At 35.4% G+C, this 20,964-nt stretch overlaps 1 protein-coding gene across 4 annotated transcripts in view; it reads right to left on the bottom strand.

Annotated features, from left to right (window-relative positions):
* The window catches only part of LOC150104464 (serine/threonine-protein kinase Tao-like), a 713,758-nt gene that overhangs the window by 555,672 nt on the left and 137,122 nt on the right, over window positions 1-20,964 (bottom strand). For all 4 annotated transcript variants that reach the window (XM_090395159.1, XM_090395157.1, XM_090395158.1 and 1 more), the window contains one exon: window positions 16,816-16,970. In XM_090395159.1, coding sequence (XP_090251285.1) covers window positions 16,816-16,832 — 17 coding nt within the window. In that variant the 5' untranslated portion in view covers window positions 16,833-16,970. The remainder of the gene's footprint in view (window positions 1-16,815; window positions 16,971-20,964) is intronic.

Raw genomic sequence — 20,964 nt, 5'->3', positions numbered from 1 at the left:
ACTGTCTTGTATATAGCTAATTTAGTGTTCCAACTAATTTCTCTCTTTTTCCATATGAATTCATTCAATTGACTTCCTACAAAACCAGCTTTGTTGATTCTGTTGTCTATTTCCATATTTAATTTACCATCTTCACTAAAAATCATGCCTAAGTAGCTGAAATGTTTTACTTGTTCCACAGGTTCGCTATTCACAACACAGTTGACATTTTCAACAATTCTACCTATTTTCATTGCCTTTGACTTTTTATTGCTGACCTTCATACCATATCTATTACAACAGTTATTCAATTTAGTCAGGGAATCTTGCAGACTTATTTAGAAGTATAACATCATCCGCATAAAGCAAAGAGCTGACATTAACATCTCCAATTTTGATATCATGTTTAATACCACTTTCCTTCATAATGTGATCCACATAGATAATGAATAACAGAGGGGATAATGTACATCCTTGTCTCACACCAGATTTAACATTAAACCATCTTCCTGTACTTCCTTCAATTCTAACTGCTGATTTACAACTCAAATAAAGACTAAGTATTGCTTGATATAATGTCCCATTGACACCATATAACTGTATCATATTGAATAGCTTCTCTCTTGGTACCTTGTCATATGGCTTTTCCAGATCTACAAAACTTAAATACAGATCTTTGTTATATTCCCATGATTTCTCAACTATTTGTCGTAAAGTGAAGATCTGTTCTTGACAGCCTGTATTTGGCCTGAATCCAGCTTGTTCTTCACCAACTTTTCTTCTACAATTCTTCTCAAGTATACTTGCATATATCTTACCAGGAACACTCAGTAATGAAATACCTATATAATTCTCACATTCATTTTTATTTCCCTTTTATATATGGGTACTATGAGAGCTCTACTCCAATCATCTGGAATTCGTCCCTCTGTCCAAGTCTTCTGAATTATGCAGTACAGCCACTGTAAGACTTTTATACCTCCATACTTCAGCATTTGTCGAATATCATACTCCTGCTGTCTTTCCACATTTCAAGCCTTTGATGGCTTTTTCTACTTCAAGTATGGATATGTATTCCTGCCTGTATGCCTGTTGAGTGTTTTTTACCACTGTGCTATCATTGCTTGTTTCATTTAGCAATTTATCAAAGGAATTACTCCATACTTCAAGGATATCTTTTTCTCCCATTTTCATGTTACCTTTATCATCTCTAATTCCTTTTACAGCACTCTTTCTTCCATTTCTAAGCTTCTTCGACAACCTTCAGAATATCTTACCACCTTCTTGATATTTATTTTCTATGTTCTTGCCAAAGTCCTCCCATGACTTTTGTTTAGCCAGTTTTACACAGTGTTTAGCTTTTACATTTGTCTCTGCATTCTCTAAGAGCACAATCTGACTTATTTGCCAAGAACCTTTGATATGCTTTCTTCTTTTCCTTAAGAAGTGTGTGTTCAAAAACTTAAGTGTTCAAATTGCCACAGTTATCCAGGGTAAACAGGACATTATACAGAGTAATACATTGTGTAATTCTGCAGTCAGAATGAAAGGAGGTACAGGATGCAACCTATCTCTACTCTTATCCATCATCTATGAAGTGGTATTAAACTTGACACCAAAATTATGATATATTCAGCTCTTCGCTTTATGGAGATTAAGATATTAGAAGGAACATTGGCAGTGATAGCATTCAGGAATTGTGAGCAGAGCTAGTCTATGGTGGTATGGTCATTTAAACAGAATGGGAAAGGTTACTAAAATAAGTTGTTAATGCCAGGATGTCAGGAAAAAGACTCACATGAAGACCAAGATGTGGGTGGATTAATATAGTAAGAAGTGGCTTAGAAGACCAAATACATAAGATCTGACAATATTATGAGTTCTAACAAATAAGAACTAAGCTAAATTGTTAACAGGAAGTTGTAATGATATAAACTTAATCGCATATTACCATCGGTATTCTGCATGCCTGGTGAGGTTATACAATGGGAATTTGCTCATATAAGAATGATCTGAAGAAAAATATTTAAGTCAGGCATAATTGGATAAAGTAATAGATAATCCAGAAGATTTAGTATCCTGCAGAATGATTTAAACAGACTGAAAGAATGGACAAAGGATAAGGGTGCTAATTTAATGTGGGGGAAAAAAATGTAAGGTTTTGCACTTTGGGATGAAGAGATTCTAAGCTGTGTACTACTGAGATGGAAAGAGCATACTGATACTAAAGTATCTCAAAGAATTACTTGGTTATTGAAGAATACTAATGAGCAGCCATTTTGCTAAAAGCTATGAATGTGGTATATGAAAAATTGAACTCACCGCTCCTCTTCACTGCACGAGGAAACTCATATCAATGAGAAAAAAAGTACTAAAGCTGTTGCACAAACTTCATATGAATTCTTAAATAGGAACTGACAGAATATCAGCACATATGCAAAAAAAAGAGTGTTCAGCTGAACTGGCTATTCCTTTAACCAGGCTATATAATTTGAATCTCACAACAAGGAAAATTCCACAGGAGTGGAAAAAATGTACAGTAATCCCATTGCACAACGGTAGTGCAAAGACACATATCCAATTATCAACTAATCAGTATCTCAGGTGTGGTGGTGACGATTTTGGAAAAGTTGGTTAGAACTTGCAATCAGAAATAGGCTGACAGTGAATCTCTACTTTGCAACGAAAAGCATGGGTTTACTAAAGGAAGGTCATGTTTTAGCAACTTGCTCACATTCTATAATAATGTTACCACTGAGTTAGACAAGGGGAATGGAAACACTATGATACCTTGGGGATTTGCTAAAGCTTTTCATAAAATATAGCATGGAAGACTGTTGCATAAATTGGATAATATGGGAATGATTCTAAACTATTGGCATGGATAAGAGGATGATTGACAGACAGATTTCAAAAAGTCACACACACGTGATACATGTCGTATACATGTGTGTATATACAGGATGTGAATCTGCAAGATTCAAAGTAACCAGTTTGTTTGAATACCAGATCTTTGTTTTACTAATTATGTAATTAGTGCCTTCTTGTTAGTGGTATTGGACTTTCGTCCACCAAAAGCAGAGAAGGTTGTATTCATTACAGTAATAATTAGAGCAGTTTCAGTATCTTTCCACCACTCTAGCTATCACTTGTATCTTAATTGCTTGCCATCTTGTTTCTTGAGTACTGACATTGTCTGCATGTTTTTCAGGTTGTAATCAACTCTTACAAGAACAGGTCTGTTGCTCTTGTGGCAGGGTTGACAGTCTCTTATGAAGCTATGGCCTTAAGAGAGAAGATAGGAAAGATGAAGTGAGTGGTCTGTCCTGAAGGAGATTGGGGGGTTGAATAATTATAGATCATATAGGATTTTTCTATTTAATTTTACTTTTAAGGGACTCTCTCCAGTTTTGGGGGACAGTTTCCCAAAAGTAGATTCTTCAACTCAATGGACTAGACAGTTTTGTCTTTAATTTGTTTGGTGTTTTCCCTTACTGTTAATATTTTTGTGTATGTTATATAATTTTATTTTAAGTTATTTTAATTTAATTTTATATTTTTAGTTTTTATTTTGATTTTTTATTAATTTTTTAATTATTTAATTAATTATTTATTTAATGATTATTTAATCCTTAATTTTGGTATAGGATAATGATAACTAGCTTTTCTTCTTTGCATTCAGGTAGTTGCTCAGAAGTTGGTTATTTGGGAATTTTGAATAATTGTTTTCATTCCCATACCTCTGCATTAACATTGCTTATTAGGTGTATGTCAGAGGCTTAGAGAAAACACTTCTCTAAAAGTGATAGAGATATTGGCGTGCTTGTTAGCCTGGTTAACAAATGCTATGGTGGCATTATTTAAGAGTATAGTACCATAGGCTATAAGTAAATAATGAACCTAAGAGGTTGATTAAACTTGAGCATGGGGGCCAGGCTAACATAAAGATATGTTTAGGATTAAATTATAATCAATTTTAAAAGTGAGAATTTGGGGATAAAAAGATAATAATAATAGTTTAAAAAAAAAAAAAAAGTTGTTGTGGCCATTTTGTTTACTTTTCTTGGAATTGATCATGGGAGTTTCAGAATGATGCTGCCTTCAGATAGGTAGCATAATGCAGGTGGGGAACTCCATCTTTTCCTGAAAAGATTTGGTCCCAGTTCTGCTAACTGTAGTCTCAGGTAGTTTTTGATTGATGCTCTTGAACTTCTTTTAATATCCTCTATTGTTTTCTTTTGTTTTTGATATGTTACAATATTCCTAATTTTCCAAATGTGATATTTAATTTCAATTAGTAGGTAGAGCAGTTGATTTTTCAAGCTTCCTTTCCCTGGTAGGTCTTGAAGGTATAGTGCTTGTTCCTTCCTGAGTGTGGGTATGTTGAAGGTGCTGCTTACATTAGCCCATATTTGTGTTGCCACTGCGCATTCATAGAACAGGTGTTCTTGGGTTTCTTGTAGGGTGCAAAAGGCACAATTTGCACTTTGAAGTATTCTCCATTTCAGGAGTTTTGCATTTACTGGTAAGATGTTGTGTAACATCCTCCAGTTAAAATTGTGTCTGGATGGGTAGGTGTACTTGAAGTAACAGTGTTTCCATTTTTCCTTTTCATGGGGGAGCGTGTCTGTTGGAATGTTGCTAATTGCCTGTAATATGTCCTCTTTTTTTAGTTCTTGAAGGTGCTGTTTGTTCTTCTTTGTGGTGATGATTCTTGCTTGTCTAGATATGGTTCTGTAGTATTCTGATGAAATTTTTGCCTTTTCACCACTGTGGGTTTGGCCTGTGAACATTTTGTACTTTACTCCTAGCCAGTACTGGCACATTTCATGGGAAGGGTGTGCAGTTTGCATAATCTTAATTACCTGCCTAATTTTCTCTACTGAAAGCATGTCTTTTATTCTTGGGATGTTTAGCCCCCCTTGTTCCTTTCTTTGAGCCAATTTGTCTTTACTGACCTTTGCCTTTTTATTGTTCCAGAAAAAGCTGTAGATGATGTCTTCCAGTCTTTTAGTTTGTAGTTTGCTGAGTGGAAATGGAGTTGTGTAGTATTTTATCAAGGGGATCATTAACTGTTTGATGATTTGTGCTTTTCCAGTGGCAATTAAGAGTACAGATTGCCAGGTTTCTTTTATATAGATGATTTTCTTAATTAATTCTTCTTCGTTTTCAAGTTGGCCTAGGTGGTTGAAAGGAATTCCTAGTATGGTGATTGGTGCTAGATGTTGTGTTGCACCAGCTCCTAATACTTTTATTTTTGTTTTTGATTTGTTAATCTGAGATCCTGTTATACTTTTCTGTTGTCTGGAAGAGAGTTTTAAGGGCAGTATTGTTGGTTATGATGCAAGTGACATCATCAGCATGTAGAACACATTTTATTTCATGTCTAATTTCTGAGTTCTGTCTGATCATTTTTGCAAGCAACTCAATTTGTGTTACATATAAAGCTGGTGAAACAGGGCAGCCTTGCCTTACACTATGTTGATGTCTTCAGAGAGGTTACCATTGATGCATATTTTGCTAATTATATTCTTGTATAGACAGTTTATCATACGTTGGAAGTGTGGGCCATAGTTATGTGCTGTTAGGGTTGCTGTTAAGAGTTCATGGTTAACTCTGTCAAAAGCTTTGCTTTGGTCAAGGGAAACCAGTGTTGCATTTATTTTTTTTTCTTGAGTGTACTGGATGATGTCTCTGATTAAACTAGTTGTCTGGAAGGTGTGTCTGCCTGGTATAGCACAGGTTTGGTTTGTGTGTATTATTGTTTTTAGTGTTGGGCTCAGTCTGTTGGTTATTATTTTGGCTAATATTTTGTAGTCAGTGTTCAGTAAGGTGATAGGCCTCCAATTGCTGACCTGCAATATGTCTGTCTTAGGCTTTGGGATTAGGGTTATAATTCCTAGTTTCTGTGAAGGTGCTAATTCACCATCTTTGATGAGTGTGTTGCAGACTTGTGTCAGGATGGGAGCTAGATTGTTTTTAAATGTTTTGTAAAAGGTACTCCCAAGTCCATCTGAGCCTGGTGATTTATTTACTTTCAGCGTGGAGATTGCCTGCTTTACTTCTGTTTCTGTAATTTCTCTTTCCAAGTACTCTCTGTCTTTTTGAGGTATCATAGGTAGGTTACTGATTATTTCCTCTCATTCCTTTTTGTTTGATTGTTTTGTGGCATGTAGTTCTCTGTAGTAAGTTGTGAAGATTTTACTTATTTCTTTAGAATCTGTAACTGTTAAGCCTAGGTGCTGTATTTCCTCTATTGCCTGTTCCTGTCGTTTTTTAATTTGGTTGTAGAAGGGCTTTGTGAATTTTATCTCTGCTGTTATGTTGGTCAACCTGCTTTTTAACTGTAGGGTGTTTAGTTGTGTTTCTTTGATTCTTTCTATTTCTGATTCATACTTTTTGATCAGGTCCTTCATTCTGGGCATGTTGTGGTTGTTTGAGCCGGATTTTAGTATATTGATTTTCTTGTAGAGTGTGGAGGTCATCTGTCTTTGTTCTTTCTTTTTGTTTTTTTCCCATTCCATTATTATTGTACGACATTTTCCTTTTAGGTTTTCCCACACTTCCATTAGTGGTCTTTGAGTTCTGCTTTGTTCTGTTTTTACTGTTTCCCAGTTTGCAGATACAGTCTCTTCCAGTGTTGCTAGTAGATCTGGCTCTTTCATTAGAAATGGGTTCATGCGCCAGAATCCAGGCCCATGATTTGGTGGTTTGTAATTTATGTTGATGATTACCATCATGTGATCTGATAGATTTTTACTGTTATTTACTGAGACTGTATCTGTTGAGTCTAGGAGGTGATGTATATTTTTGCTGAGGTAAAGCCTGTCTATTCTTGTGGATACTCTTCCATTGGTCCAAGTGGGTGGGGGTTGGGTTGTATTTAGGATTTTGTGTGGTTCTTCCAGGCTGTATTTCACACATAGTGTGTTTAAGTCGGTTCTGCCTTGTATTCCACTATGGGTGTTGCCTCCTATTTTATCTGATTCATCTGTTAAGCAGTTGAAGTCACCTCCAAATATGTGCTCATGGGGCCCTTCCATGTAAGTGTCAAGGTTCCTAAAGAAAAGTGATCTTTGGTGTCCATTGTTGGGTGCATATATATTTGTGAAGTTTACTCTTTGGTTTCCCAGTTTGGTTATTACTGATATTATTCTTCCTTCTTGGTCTCGTGTGCTGGAGATGGTTTTTCCTGGAAAGTTTGCTGCCAGGATTATGGCTGTTCCCCTGTCAACATTGCTTCCTCCACTCCAGTACACTGTGATGTTGTGTATTTTCTCCATTTTCTTGATTTCTGTGAGTTTGGTGATATGGGTTTCCTGAAGGAAAAGCACATGGATGCCTTTTATTTTCATTTGATTGATTATTTCCCCTTGTTTTTGTGGAGTTATGCAGCCCCTTGTGTTTAGGGTGCCTATTCTGAGAAGTGTTCTAACCATTGTTGAGTTTTAGGATTTTTTCCTCCTATTTTGATCTGGTTCCTTTTCCTTTCACTTTCCTGCTATTATCTTTGGTCTTTTCATTGACAGTAGTGGAGTTGCTGTGACATACTGTTTCAAAAGGCATATCTAGTATGTCAATTTCTGCTATATTTTCTCTGTTTGTTGGGCAGTTTTTTTGCCTGTGATCTTTTGTTTCTGAAAAGGTTTCTGTTGTACTATTAGTTTTAGTGTCATCCTTGGTTTCTTGGTTTGAAGGTTGGTTCTGTGTTGCTCTATTCTGTGTCTTTGTATGGTGAACCGGGGTTGCTTTTGGGTTTGGGCATGCCTCTGTTCTGCTTTTAGTTGTATTATTCTGTTTTGCTTCTCTTGGCTTGCTCTTGATCGAGCTAATCTGTACCTTGGGAGTAGTTGATGTGTTTGACTGTGGGGTAGGCAGTGATTGTGTTCCACTGCTTCTCTTGGTTTTGATTTTATTATCAAGTGGGATACTTCCCCTTTTTTCTCCATCAGTGTCATTGTCTTCAATTGATTCTGGAATTATTAGCTGCTTAGGGGTATTTCTAACATTTCCTACTGTAGGATTCACCTTATCATCACTTTCTCTGGTATTTGTTATTGGCATCCCTTCTTCTAAATTTGGTTGTTGGTCTGATTCTTTGCATTGTGTGGTAGTGTTTGTAGTTTTAGAAGGTGCTGAAGGGTTTGGGGTTGTTGAGTGTTTTGCATTTCCCTGTATTGACAAAATATCACATTCTCTTTCTGAGTTACAGTGATGATCTTGCATCTGTGTTATTGAGATTTCCTGACTTGTGGTTGTCTCTGTTTTCTCATTTTCTGTAGGTGGGTGAGTAGTGCTTCTTGTATCTTTTCCAATTAGTGTCTCCATCTCCAGTGTTTCAACACTTGTTGTTAGGGTAGAATTTGGTTTGCCATTTTCAATTTTGTTATCTCTGGGTGTCTCTTTTCCTGTTATGTTTGCCTGAGGTGTGCTTAAATTCTTTTTATTCACGGTGGTTGAATTCTTGCTGATTGCATCAGCAAATGTTTGGATTTGGCACTGATATGCCCTATGGTCTTGAGTGCCACATTTCCTGCATGGGGCAGTGCATGTTGGCTGGGTGTGGCCAATGAGAGAGCAGTTCCCACAGCGTGAATTAGGACAGTCTTTTGCAAGATGACCTTCTTCGTAGCATCTACTACATAATTTAGTCATTCCTGGGTAGGTTATTGTACCAACATAGCCTTAGATATCTAAAAAGTTGGGTACCATTTTTAACATTTTGATTTTTATGTGTACAATGCCATTTTCTACTGTGGGAAAATTCTTAAACACTAGCCTCTTAATGCTCAGAACCTGTCCATACTTTTGGAAGACAGATTGCAGATTATCATCAGTAATTTCTACTGGAAGTCTTCTAATTGTCATGGTTATTATGTTTGATCCAACGGAGTTTACCGAATAATTTTTCTGATCGTAATTTATTCCTTTATCAATCAATTTTTCTTTGGCTGACATGTTCCTAAGTGTGATTTCAAAACGTCCACGTGCTTCATCCCAACAGTTTAAAGCCTTCATATTATTTAATCCTACTATTTCTGCGACAGTTGACAACAAAATATCTTCGTTAACACGTTGTTCAAAAGTAACTCGAGTGGAAAAATCCCGAATAATTTATGATTGTGCCATAGTAAAAGGTTACTAGACACGGCAGAATATAATTCACGGTTCTAGATTATGCAGTTCAGAAAAAAAAAAAAAAAAGGGTAAGGAGATTTCGACGCGTGAGAAGAAATATGAGTGCACATATATAACTGGTGGTCAGGAACGAAGAACGATAGTGTGGTTCCAAACAACTTCACGTTCACACGTGCACAAAGAGCTATGGCAACGTCAAGCAGATGCCATTAATACAAACGTACTACACGTGGTTGCAAAACGAGTCAGAAAATACTAATAAACACAGTTCTGGTAATTTCAAGTATTGTTCACAATCAGCAGGCTGATCGGTGACGAAAATTTAATCAAACGAAGATACTATTAATGAAAATACTTACTTTAAGAAGAGCATGGATATCAAAGCTACTGCTACGCTAATAGTGCTTTCTACCTTGTTTTTTTTTTTTCAAATTCAAAGTAACCAGTGGTATGCCTCAAGGATCAGTCCTTGATCCATTGTTATTCAATCTGTGCACTACTGACATTGAGAAGGATTGGACATGCGACATTCAGCTATTCATTGATGATGCAAAAATAGGTAGGGTGATCAGGAGTGCTGCTGATATGAAGTACTTGCAAAATGATTTGAACAGCCTGGAATTGTGGGTATGTGAAAATGGCTGTCATTTCAATGTTAATAAATGTCAAGTCATGCACTCTGGGGTGATTAGATATCCAATCTCATGTTATATTGGTGGGATTATGCTTAAGAAACTGATGAGGTTAGGGATCTTGAAGTTTTAGTAGATAGCAAGTTGAAGTTCAAGGGTGATATAGGAAAAACTGTAAATACAACTCGGAGAATAATAGCAATGCTGAAACGAACCTTACATGTAAAGATAAGGAAGTCATATGGAAGTTTTTTTTTCACTTGGCTATGTTACTAATTATATATTGGGTTTTATCCTTTATCCAAGTGTAAGCAAAGAAAGTTTGCACCTGAAGTACTTTCAGGACTGGGCAACTTGCGGTAAAGGTGGTATAAGTTCTCATCACTTGCCTTAATATCTCCCATAAAGCAAAGCACATCTCCTTGCGGACATTTATAATGCTATGCATTAAGGGAAGGACCACTACCCAGATGTGGAAGTAATGGAGTAGTCATATTTACCTATACAAGTTGTCGAAGGGTGTCACACCCTATTATTAAAATTCTCTGGATTAGAGATAAGCTTATGGAAGTTTTTTCACTTGGCCATGCTACTAATTATATATTGGGTTTTATCCTTTATCCAAGTGTAAGCAAACAATGTTTGCACCTGAAGAACTTTCAGAAGTGGGGCAACTCATGGTTGAACTTATACCACCTTTACCATGAGTTGCCCCAGTCCTGAAAGTACTTCAGGTGCAAACTTTGTTTGCTTACACTTGGATAAAGGATAAAACCTAATATATAATAAGGAAGTCATTTTGACTCTTCACAATGCCTTGATAAGACCTCACTTGGACTATTGCATGCAGGTCTGGTCTCTTCATTTCCATGGTGATTCTAATCAAGTGAAGAGAGTGCAAAGAAACATGCCAAAAAATGATCATCATCATCATCATCATGCACATCAAGGATTTAGGCCTAGCATAGCCTGTTCCAGCCTTATAAGTTATCGTTGAATTGTTTAAGAGGACATCCTGGTTTTCTTTTTCCTAATGACTTGTACTTTAAGGCTTGTTTTGGTAAAAAAAATGGGAGTGCCACTTCCCTTAAAATCAAGATGATTGTCCCGTATGGCCCTGTTGGTCCACAAGTCCTTATTCAGTATATTCGGACCACCCCACCATATATATTTCATTTCTAATTTAGAACATGATTTATATAAAATAAGACCCAATGCATATAAGATTTTGAAACACCTAAATACGGATACTAAAGAAAACATAAAATTAAACAATTGAAATTAGAATTTCCAAATTTCTATACAGAATTGTAGACAGATAAATATTTTAAAAAAGACAACTGGCAAACACTTAATGAAAATGAAAAGGAAATAACTAAAGAAGAATTAGAAATCAGCCTGAAAGAAACAAGAAACGGAAAATCACCTGGAGATAAGCTGGGTTCAGAACTGCATAAATATGGGGGGGATCAAGATTCAAAGAAAGACTCCTATTATTTTTAAATAAAATTTATACAACTGGTATACCCCCCCCCCCCAATAGAATGGAAAAAAGCAATTGTGACTCCTAACTTTAAAAAAAATTATAGAGATCACCCTAAAAACTATAGGGGTATCAGCATACTAAATTCCTGTTACAAAATATGTAGCAGAATTTTAAATAGCAAACTAATGAAATATTCTAAAAACTTTATTTTAGAAGTACAGAATGGGTTTAAAAAAGGACGATCATGTATAGACCCAGCCTTTTGCTTAATATTAATAATAGAGAATATTAATACAATTTAGAAACACATATTGCATTTATTGACTTTGAAAAAGCATTTGACAAAGTTAAAAGAAGCATTTTATTTAACATATTAAATGAAAGACAAATACCAAATAATATCCTAAAAGCTGTCATAAGTATATATGAAAATAATCAAATACAAATAAAATTAAATCATGAGCTATCATAAGCGAGAGAGAGAGAGAGAGAGAGATAAACCAAGGGGTCCGACAGGGATATCCCCCTCTCAGTAACTCTTTTTAATATTTACCTAAATGAAGAGAGAGAGAGAGATAAACCAAGGGGTCCGACAGGGATATCCCCCTCTCAGTAACTCTTTTTAATATTTACCTAAATAAAATAATAAAATGGAATAAAAATTTCCATCAAGGTATTAAACTTTTTCCTACTGTGAACTTAAACACTTTCCTTTTTGCTGACGACCAAATAATAATTACAAAAGTCTGAAGATAACTTACAGAAAGTTATTTTAGATCTAAATGAGATAGCCAAAGATTATAGTATGATAATATCAACAGAAAAATCAAAAACTATGGCCTTTAAAGGACAAGATCATCCAGCAAGAACTAAGACAGTAATAGATAACAAGCTCTTAGAACAGGTGAATTAATTTAACTACCTAAGATGTATGATCATATATGAAAATGAAAAAGATATAAATGTAAAAATTGCAAAATATTTAAAAATAACAGGTGTAATTAACTTTATATTTAAACCAACCTAGTTCAAAAACAAACCAAACTAAAAGTATACAATACATTAGCCCTACCAGTCTTGTTGTATGGAAGTGAAATCTGAACAATAAAACAAAAAGACAAACAAAGATTAATAATAGCAGAAATGAAGTTTATGAGAAAAACTGCAAAGTAAACTCTATTTGATCAAAAAAGAAACGAAGAAATTATGAAAGAATTAAGCCAAGAATCAGTAATAGAAAAAAAAATGATAATGATATCAGTATTGTGAAGGCAGACTGAAAATTTGTAGACAAAGAACAGTGAAGATTTAGGAAAAAGTTGGTAAGAGAATGAATACAAAAATGGGATAACAGAGAATCTTCTATACAAGGAGAATCCACATTGCAAGGAACTGAAGGAGTTTTACTAAAGGGATGCCATATTTAAGTAACCTGTTCACATCTTATAACAATGTATGTTGTGAAAAATTATATACATTATATTATATAAAAATTGTATATGAAGAGGGAGAGGGGGGGGGTCTGGAAAGTTCTGATAAACACCTAGAACAAAAACAATATTAAAGCAACTGATACAACCACAAGAAAGAACATATGAGGATACATAATATAGAAATGTAAGTAACCTTCATAGCACTGCTACTAGTATGTTCTTTCTTGTGAGCATATCAATTGTTTTAATTCTTTTTTGTTTGGGATAATGTGGGCAAATATGAGAATGGGGAACTGGACAATGAGACTTATTTGTGCCTATGGTCCCACAGAAGGTTCTACTAAGGTAGAAGTGGAGGAATTTTTTGAGGCTTTAGAAAAAGCAACTGACACAATGAAAAAGGAAAAGTTGGTCCTTGTTGGGGATCTAAATAGCAGAGTAGGAAATGATTGTGAGACATACAAAAATATTTTGGGAAAATTTGGAGAAAAGAGCAAAGCTAATAATAATGGCAAATATCTGTTGGATTTCTGCTCAGGACATGGACTGGTTATTACTAACACCATGTTCCAACATAAAAATGTGCACAAATTCACATTGAGAGAAGAGGCTAAGAATAAGAAAAGTCTCATTGACTATGTTATTGTTGATATTGATGTTTTCTCCCTGGTGCAAGACACAAGAGTGTACAGAGGATTTGAAATTGGAAGTGATCACTATTTAGTCTTGAGCAGGATAAAATTGAATTTCATATTGAAAAGAATAACATGTAAGAAAGTTTTAAAGCGAATAAAAGTTGAGCAGATCTCAGATGTGAACTGTAGACTAAAATACAGAAATATTTTTGAAAAGAAAATGAACGAGTTTGAGAACAGGAATCAAACCTTGGAGATTCAGTGGCAAACTCTGAAGGAAACATTGATTGATTCTGCCAGAGAGGCATGTGGTGAGGTTGTGTGCAAGGATAAAAAAATCAGAACTCCCTGGTGGACACAGGAAGTTAAAGAGGCAGTGAAGGAAAAGAAGAAAGCATATCAAAAGTTCCTGGCAAATAAGTCAGCTTTTACTCTTACAGAATACAGAGACAAATGTAAGCTGTGTGTAAAACTAGCTAAACAAAAGTCATGGGAGGACTTTGGCAAGAATATAGAAAATAAATATCAAGAAGGTGGCAAAATATTCTGGAGGTTGTTGAAGAAGCTTAGGAATGGAGGAAAGAGTGCTGTAAAAGGAATTAGAGATGATAAAGGTGAAATGAAAACAGGAGAAAAAGATATCCTTGAAGTATGGAGTAATTACTTTGAAAAACTGCTAAATGAAACAAGCAGTGATGACAGCACAGTGATAAAAAACACTGACCAGGCATGCAGTCAGGAATACATATCCATACTTGAAGTAGAAAAAGCCATCAAAGGCTTGAAATGTGGAAAGGCAGCAGGAGTAGATGATATTCGACCAGAAATGCTGAAGTATGGTGGTATAAGAGTCTTACAGTGGCTGCACTGCATAGTTCAGAAAGCCTGGACAGAGGGACGAATTCCCGATGATTGGAGTAGAGCTCTCATAGTACCCATATATAAAAAGGGAAATAAAACTGAATGTGAGAATTACAGAGGTATTTCCCTACTGAGTGTTCCTGGTAAGATCTATGCAAGTATACTTAAGAAACGGTTGAGAAGAATTGTGGAAGAAAAGCTTGGTGAAGAACAAGCTGGATTCAGGCCAAATAGAGGCTGTCAGGATCAGATCTTCACCTTACGACAAATAGTCGAGAAAGCATGGGAATATAACAAAGATCTGTATTTAAGTTTTGTCGATTTGGAAAAGGCATATGACAAGGTGCCAAGAGAGAAGCTATAATATGCTGCAGTTATATGGTGTCAATGGGGCATTATATCAAGCAATACTTAGTCTTTATTTGAGTTGTGAGTCAGCAGTTAGAATTGAAGGAAGTACAGGAAGATGGTTTAATGTTAAATCTGGTGTGAGACAAGGATGTACATTATCCCCTCTGTTATTCATTATCTATATGGATCACATTATGAAGGAATGTGGTATTAAACCTGATATCAAAATTGGAGATGTTAATGTCAGCTCTTTGCTTTATGCGGATGATGTTATACTTCTAAATAAATCCGCTACAAGTCCGCAAGATTCTCTGACTAAATTGAATAGCTGTTGTAATAGATATGGTATGAAGGTCAGCAATAAAAAGACAAAGACAATGAAAATAGGCAGAATCATTGAAAATGTCAACTGTGTTGTGAATGGAGAACCTGTGGAACAAGTAAAACATTTCAGCTACTTAGGCACAATTTTTACTGAAGATGGTAAACTAAAATATAGAAATAGACAACAGAATCAGCAAAGCTGGTATCGTGGGAAGTCAATTGAATAAATTCATATGGAATAAGAAAGAAATTAGTCGGAACAGTAAATTAGCTGTATATAAGACTGTGTTCAAACCAATTTTAACTTATGGATCTGAGAGCTGGGTCAGAAGTAAAATACTTGACCAAAGACTAGAGACCGCAGATATGAGAGTCCTGAGAAAGATTAGAGGCATGAACAGATGGCATCAATGGCAATATCATATTAAAAATGAGGATATTAGGAAAGAACTTGACATTGTTAGCATCCAGGAATGCATTAGCAGAGCTAATCTCAGATGGTATGGTCACTTAAATAGAATGGGAGAGGAAAGATTAGCAAAACAAGTGTTCTCTGCCAGGTTGGCAGGAAAACGACCCAGAGGAAGACCAAGATATAGGTGGATTGATACGGTACAAAGTGCCTTAGACGATAGAAATATAAGATCTGATAATGTTGGAGTCTTGACAAGTAACAGACTGATTTGGAGGAAAATTGTAGATAGGAAGTTAGTAATGATGTAATTTTTTCATGTAGTACTGTCATATCCTGTATACCCCTTGAGGGTACATGGCAGGAATTTGATGATGATGATGGTTTGGGGTATTTATCAGAACTTTCCAGTGACCCCCCAAAGTAAATAAATGCCAATGTCTCATTTATTTGCATATCTATTCCATGAAACTAGTTCAGTAAGAAAATATTTTTCAACTAAATTCATTGCATTGAACCATCCACCTATAACAAACTGTTTTCCTGATCTGTACAATTCCTAATGCAAGTTGACTAACTCGACAGGATCTGAGATATCATAAAACTACAAAGAATAGAGTAATATTATTATTATATTCTCAGACTTACAGGAAGTGAAGGACTCATCGAGGGAGGCTATGAATCACCGAAACCAGCTGTCATGCCTTCCCTTAAATTCATTCACACTAGAGGCACTCACTACTCCTAAAGGTAAACTATTCCATTCAATCACTGCTCTGTGAGAAAAACCTAGTTCTTACCCCTTTCTTTGTGAACAGATGGATGCCCCCATGTTCTCTCCCCACCTTCCATATAACAAGGTCAGCCAATTCAGCTGAACATTCCTTTAGCAAACAGGCTGATATTCCATCTGTACCTATTGATAAATTCTTATCCAGGATATAAATCCTTATCCAGGTTAGAGGTTCATTTTCATGAACCCTAACTCTTCATCCAACATTAATAGAGTGTGCACCATGTTTTTCTGCAATGTCATTACTTTTCTGGCCTGATATGTAACAAACATTGTGATAGCTAATGTATAGCAAAAGTATGGTCACTGTGATTCTGGCTGCCTGTTTTAACTTTAACTAAAATACAATCCTATTGCATGATTATCTAAGAGAAAAAATCCTCCGTATTACTAAAGTAAAATAATATAACAAGTAGAATTTTATGCGAGGCAAAATAATTCACTGCAACAGTAATCAAAATCACACTCTGAACAGGAATCTAGTATAAATGAAATAAAGTACCAATGTAATTCTAAATAAAATTATACCTATACCTAATTTTTGAACATGCTTCAAAACTTATATTACAGTAGCACTTAATATCACATTAATACCATGTATAGGCTGAACAATAAAATCCAAGATTTTAAGAACATAACTGTCAAAAAAATACAAACTTTTCTTTTTCTCACTTACTTGACAATGTAAATATTTCTACATTCTCTAATTTTTACAGACAATTAGATACAAGTATCATAAGAAATTTTAAATGAAATGTACAGCACACTTACCTAGGCAAGGAGGGCATACTGGGAACACAAAAGAAGGTTATCTGCACCTTCCAAATGCCTATATTTGGTTTTGTCTTTTAAAACACTATATATTCTGAGATATATAGTCATGTATTATCCAACATGTGGAATACCTTAACATCGACTCAAATAATCTGCAAAATATGTGAAAGATAAACATCAGAAAGATACTAAAAGCATAGCATTAAAACAAATCAAAAACTTTTACATACTGTGGACACTATTAGTTTTTAACAATTCACATAGAAAACGATGAAATATAAAAACACCGTGCATTGTATGCTCAACATTTCATCTTTATTACAAGAACATTATCAAAAAAAGGTTATCAAAATTGAATAAGATAAAACCAAGGTGAAGTTTGATGAGGATGCATACTCTGCATACAAAACACTGAGCACACTGAACAAACAAAGAAGACTGAAACCAATGATGTTAGATGTTACCTGGTAGTATCTCCTTGCACACACATATGCAGGAATATCAACCAAAATGTCAAAACTATTCGTGCAGCTAAGTGACAGAGTGCTATTGGGTGGAAAACTGCTTCTCATGCAGATTCTTTAAGTAGTTTTCTAATTTCATTTGTTTCAGATGATCCTGAACCTATTCTTCACTGTATCATCTGTTAATTAAGATAAATGTGTTCAAAAAGAAAATTCACAGTGATATGGCTGAACTTCAGAGTCATTTGACAGTCTGCATACTTAGATACCAACACCAGATGGTATCTAACTAACTAGTCTGCTATATAAGAGAAGATATATAGCAGACTAGTTAGTTAGGACAGTGGTTATCTGAAAAAATACCAGCATGTTTTACACAAAGAAAGGGTAGCAAAATCCCAGAAAAGGATTTTAACTGACAGCATTTACCTCATGGTTCTAGATTAATAAGTTGAACATCTATTGTTCAACTTATTAATGTAGATTAATAAAGGATGCTTGGTGACATTGCAAAGTTGGGGGAGCGATGTCACATCCCTTTGGGGAAAGACTTAAATAGACATTTAGCATGAAAAGATGAATATGGAGAATTGTTCTATAGGTTCTCAATTCACAATGCATTTGATATAAGCATTGAAAATATCAACTGCATTGTGAATAGAGAACCTATAGAACAAGTAAAACATTTCAGCTACTACTTAGGCACGATTTTTAGTGAAAATAATAAATTAAATATTGAAATAGACAACAGAATCAACAAAGCCAGTATGCTAATAGTATGCATATAAATTCATTCATTAGCCAGTAATGCAAATGAATAAATTTATATGGAATAAGAGAGAAATTAGTCAAAGCACTAAATTAGCTGTATACGAGTGACTGTTCAAAACAACTTTGATTTATGGATCTGAGAGCTGAGTTAGAAATAAAACACTTGACCACAGACTAGAGACTGCAGATATTAGAGTCCTGAGAAAGATTGGAGGCACCAACAGATGGCATCAATGGCAATATCATATTAAAAATGAGGATATTACGAAAGAACCTGACATTGTTAGCATCCAGGAATGTGTTAGCAGCGTAATCTCAGGTAGTATGGACACTTAAACAGAATGAGAGAAGAAAGATTTGCTAAACAAGTCTTCTTTGTGAGAACAGCAGGAAAAAGACCCAGAGGAAGACCAAGATATAGTTGGATTGATACAGTAAAAATTGCCTTTGAAAACAGACATGCAAGATCTGATAATGTTGGAGTCTTGACAGGTAATAGACTGATTTGGAGGAAATCAGTCTACTACGTACTCTTCCTATCTACGACTAATCAGTCTTAGATAGGAAGTTAGCAATGATGTAAGTTTTCATGTCTTATATGCCCCTTGAGGATACATATCAGGAATTTGATGATGAGATAAATACTGTTACTATTTTAATGTTATTAGGTTTAAGGTGTTGAATTTTAAGAGTGCAGATGTTTAAGTATGTTCCATAGTGGTTCTGATGTCAATCAGAATCTGAGAATGATGGCTGTCATTAAAATGTGTCCTTTGAAGATCATGTTCAAAGGGCACACAGCAATAATATGGGGATTGCATAGTATATTAAGGATATTGTGAAGCAGAAATATGGATGCAGTTTGTACTACTATTCAAAACCATGATTATACATACCCGAACTACTACTTTTAATCATTTTTATAGCCACTTCTGGCGATAGGTATCTCCCATCTGTTTCTATTCTGAGCTTGTTGGTGCCAAAGAGTTCCAAATGCTATTCTTATATCATCTGACCATCTTCTTTCAGGTCTTCCAGCTGATCTTTTACCTTCATATGGCCACCACTCCAGTATAACTTCTTTTGTCCATCTACTGTCCTTGAGTCTTCTATTATGTCCTGCCCATTTCCATTTCTTTCAAAGTGCGTTTTCTTCAATATCTAACAATTTTGTTTCAGCTCTTATTTCTTCATTTTCTCTCTGAGTTATGTTTAGCAGATATTATTCTGTTTTTTTTTATATTTTTATCAATTATTTCTATTTTGATTGGCCAGGTTTCTGCTCCATATGTCATAACAGGCAATACACATTGGTTGTACAACAGTCTTGCTCTTTTCTCAGGTTTTATTTTGTAGTTTAAAAATCTCTTCAATTTCCAAAAGCTAACGATCCCATTCCTATTCTTCTTTTCACTTCTTCCATGACTCCTTGTTTCATCTGTTAACAATTTTCCTAAGTAAACATACTCATCTACTCTTTCATCATATCCTTTTCAGTTTTATTTTTTGTTATTTTGATTTACTCAGAATTACTCTATATAAACACAGGTTGAAGATTTGTGGGTTGCAGAAACTAGTTGATAGGCGGAAAAGGGGAGATATGATTGAGACACTCAAATTGCTAAAGGGATTCTATAGGATTAATTCAGAGGATATTTTTGAGATCAGGACTGGTGGTGGGAGAACTAGAGGACACCTATGGAAGCTGGGCAAGAGTGTGGTTAGCAAGGGTGTTAGAGCTGGGTTCTTTACTTTTAGAGTGGTAAATAAGTGGAATAAGCTACCAGAGTCTGTTGTGGGTGCTATGACGGTTAACGAGTTCAAGGCAAGGTATGATGGATACTGTGAGAATGTAATCGCATAGTTGTGTGGACATGATGTTTAGGGCCTCCCTCGATGAGTCTAAGGACTCCTGGAGTCGCCTGAAATAATAATAATAAATTTGATCTCATGGTCTACAGTGCTGACAAAACTTCATGAGGATTCAGAGATAAGTCATTAGACAATAGCAAGTATTGTATATGAACATGGTGAAAAGGGTGAGAAGTATTAGCCATGCCATCTAGATACAAAAAGGTAAGTCAAAGGAAATGATTTACTTGATTGGTACCAATGAGATGGGAAGTATTCTATGAGGGAGGATGTACAGTAGTTGTTAGAAGAGGCAAAACTGAAGAGCAAGAAGGTGAATATTTTAAGTCTCCTACCACGCTATGATAGAGGCAAACTGAGGAAGAGGGCATCGATAGCCAATTAGTCTGTATGTAGATTGTGCAAAAGGAATGATGTAGAATTTGTGGATCTGTGGTCTCTGTTTGATGGAAAGAAGAATTTGTACAATGCAGATGGACTACATCAGAATGGTTTGTGTTAAGTGTCCAGAGCATTCCCCAAGCATGCTGACATGCAAATTCAGGGAATCTTAAGCAGTTAGGGTAGAAGCAAGTGAGTTTGTGTGAAGACAGCAATAAAGTGAGGGTGTGAGAATGACCAAATGAGGAATTTAGTCTCTCAAGCAAAAAGATTGAATAGGGTAGTCAAATCAGAAAGTAAAGGTGGGTGGGGAAATAAAGGGATGTTGCCATTTCTATATGCTAATGCCAAAAGTATCAGGAACAAGAGGGAGAATTTTTGGCATTGAATAGTGCAACCTTGACAAAAGTTATAGGAATTAGTGAGACTTGGCTAACAGCATATGATGTAGTTACAGGGATTGAATGTGAAGGGTTTGGTATTTTCAGGAGAAAGATAGAGTAGACAGGATGAGGGGAAAGAACACTGTTTATGATAGAGATGAATTGCAATCAAAAAAGAATAGGAGACAGGCTGGAGGGTCGCTGTTCATTTGAAGCAATCTTGTGTGAGATTAAGACCAGTAAGACAAAATTTGGTAGCTGATACAGGCCAAGGA

Source organism: Typopeltis vanoorti, chromosome 7 (genome assembly GCF_054136105.1).
Source record: "Typopeltis vanoorti isolate ZY-2024b chromosome 7, IOZ_Tvanoo_1.0, whole genome shotgun sequence".
NCBI lineage: Eukaryota > Metazoa > Arthropoda > Arachnida > Uropygi > Thelyphonidae > Typopeltis > Typopeltis vanoorti.
This window is presented reverse-complemented; position numbering and strand designations above follow the sequence as displayed.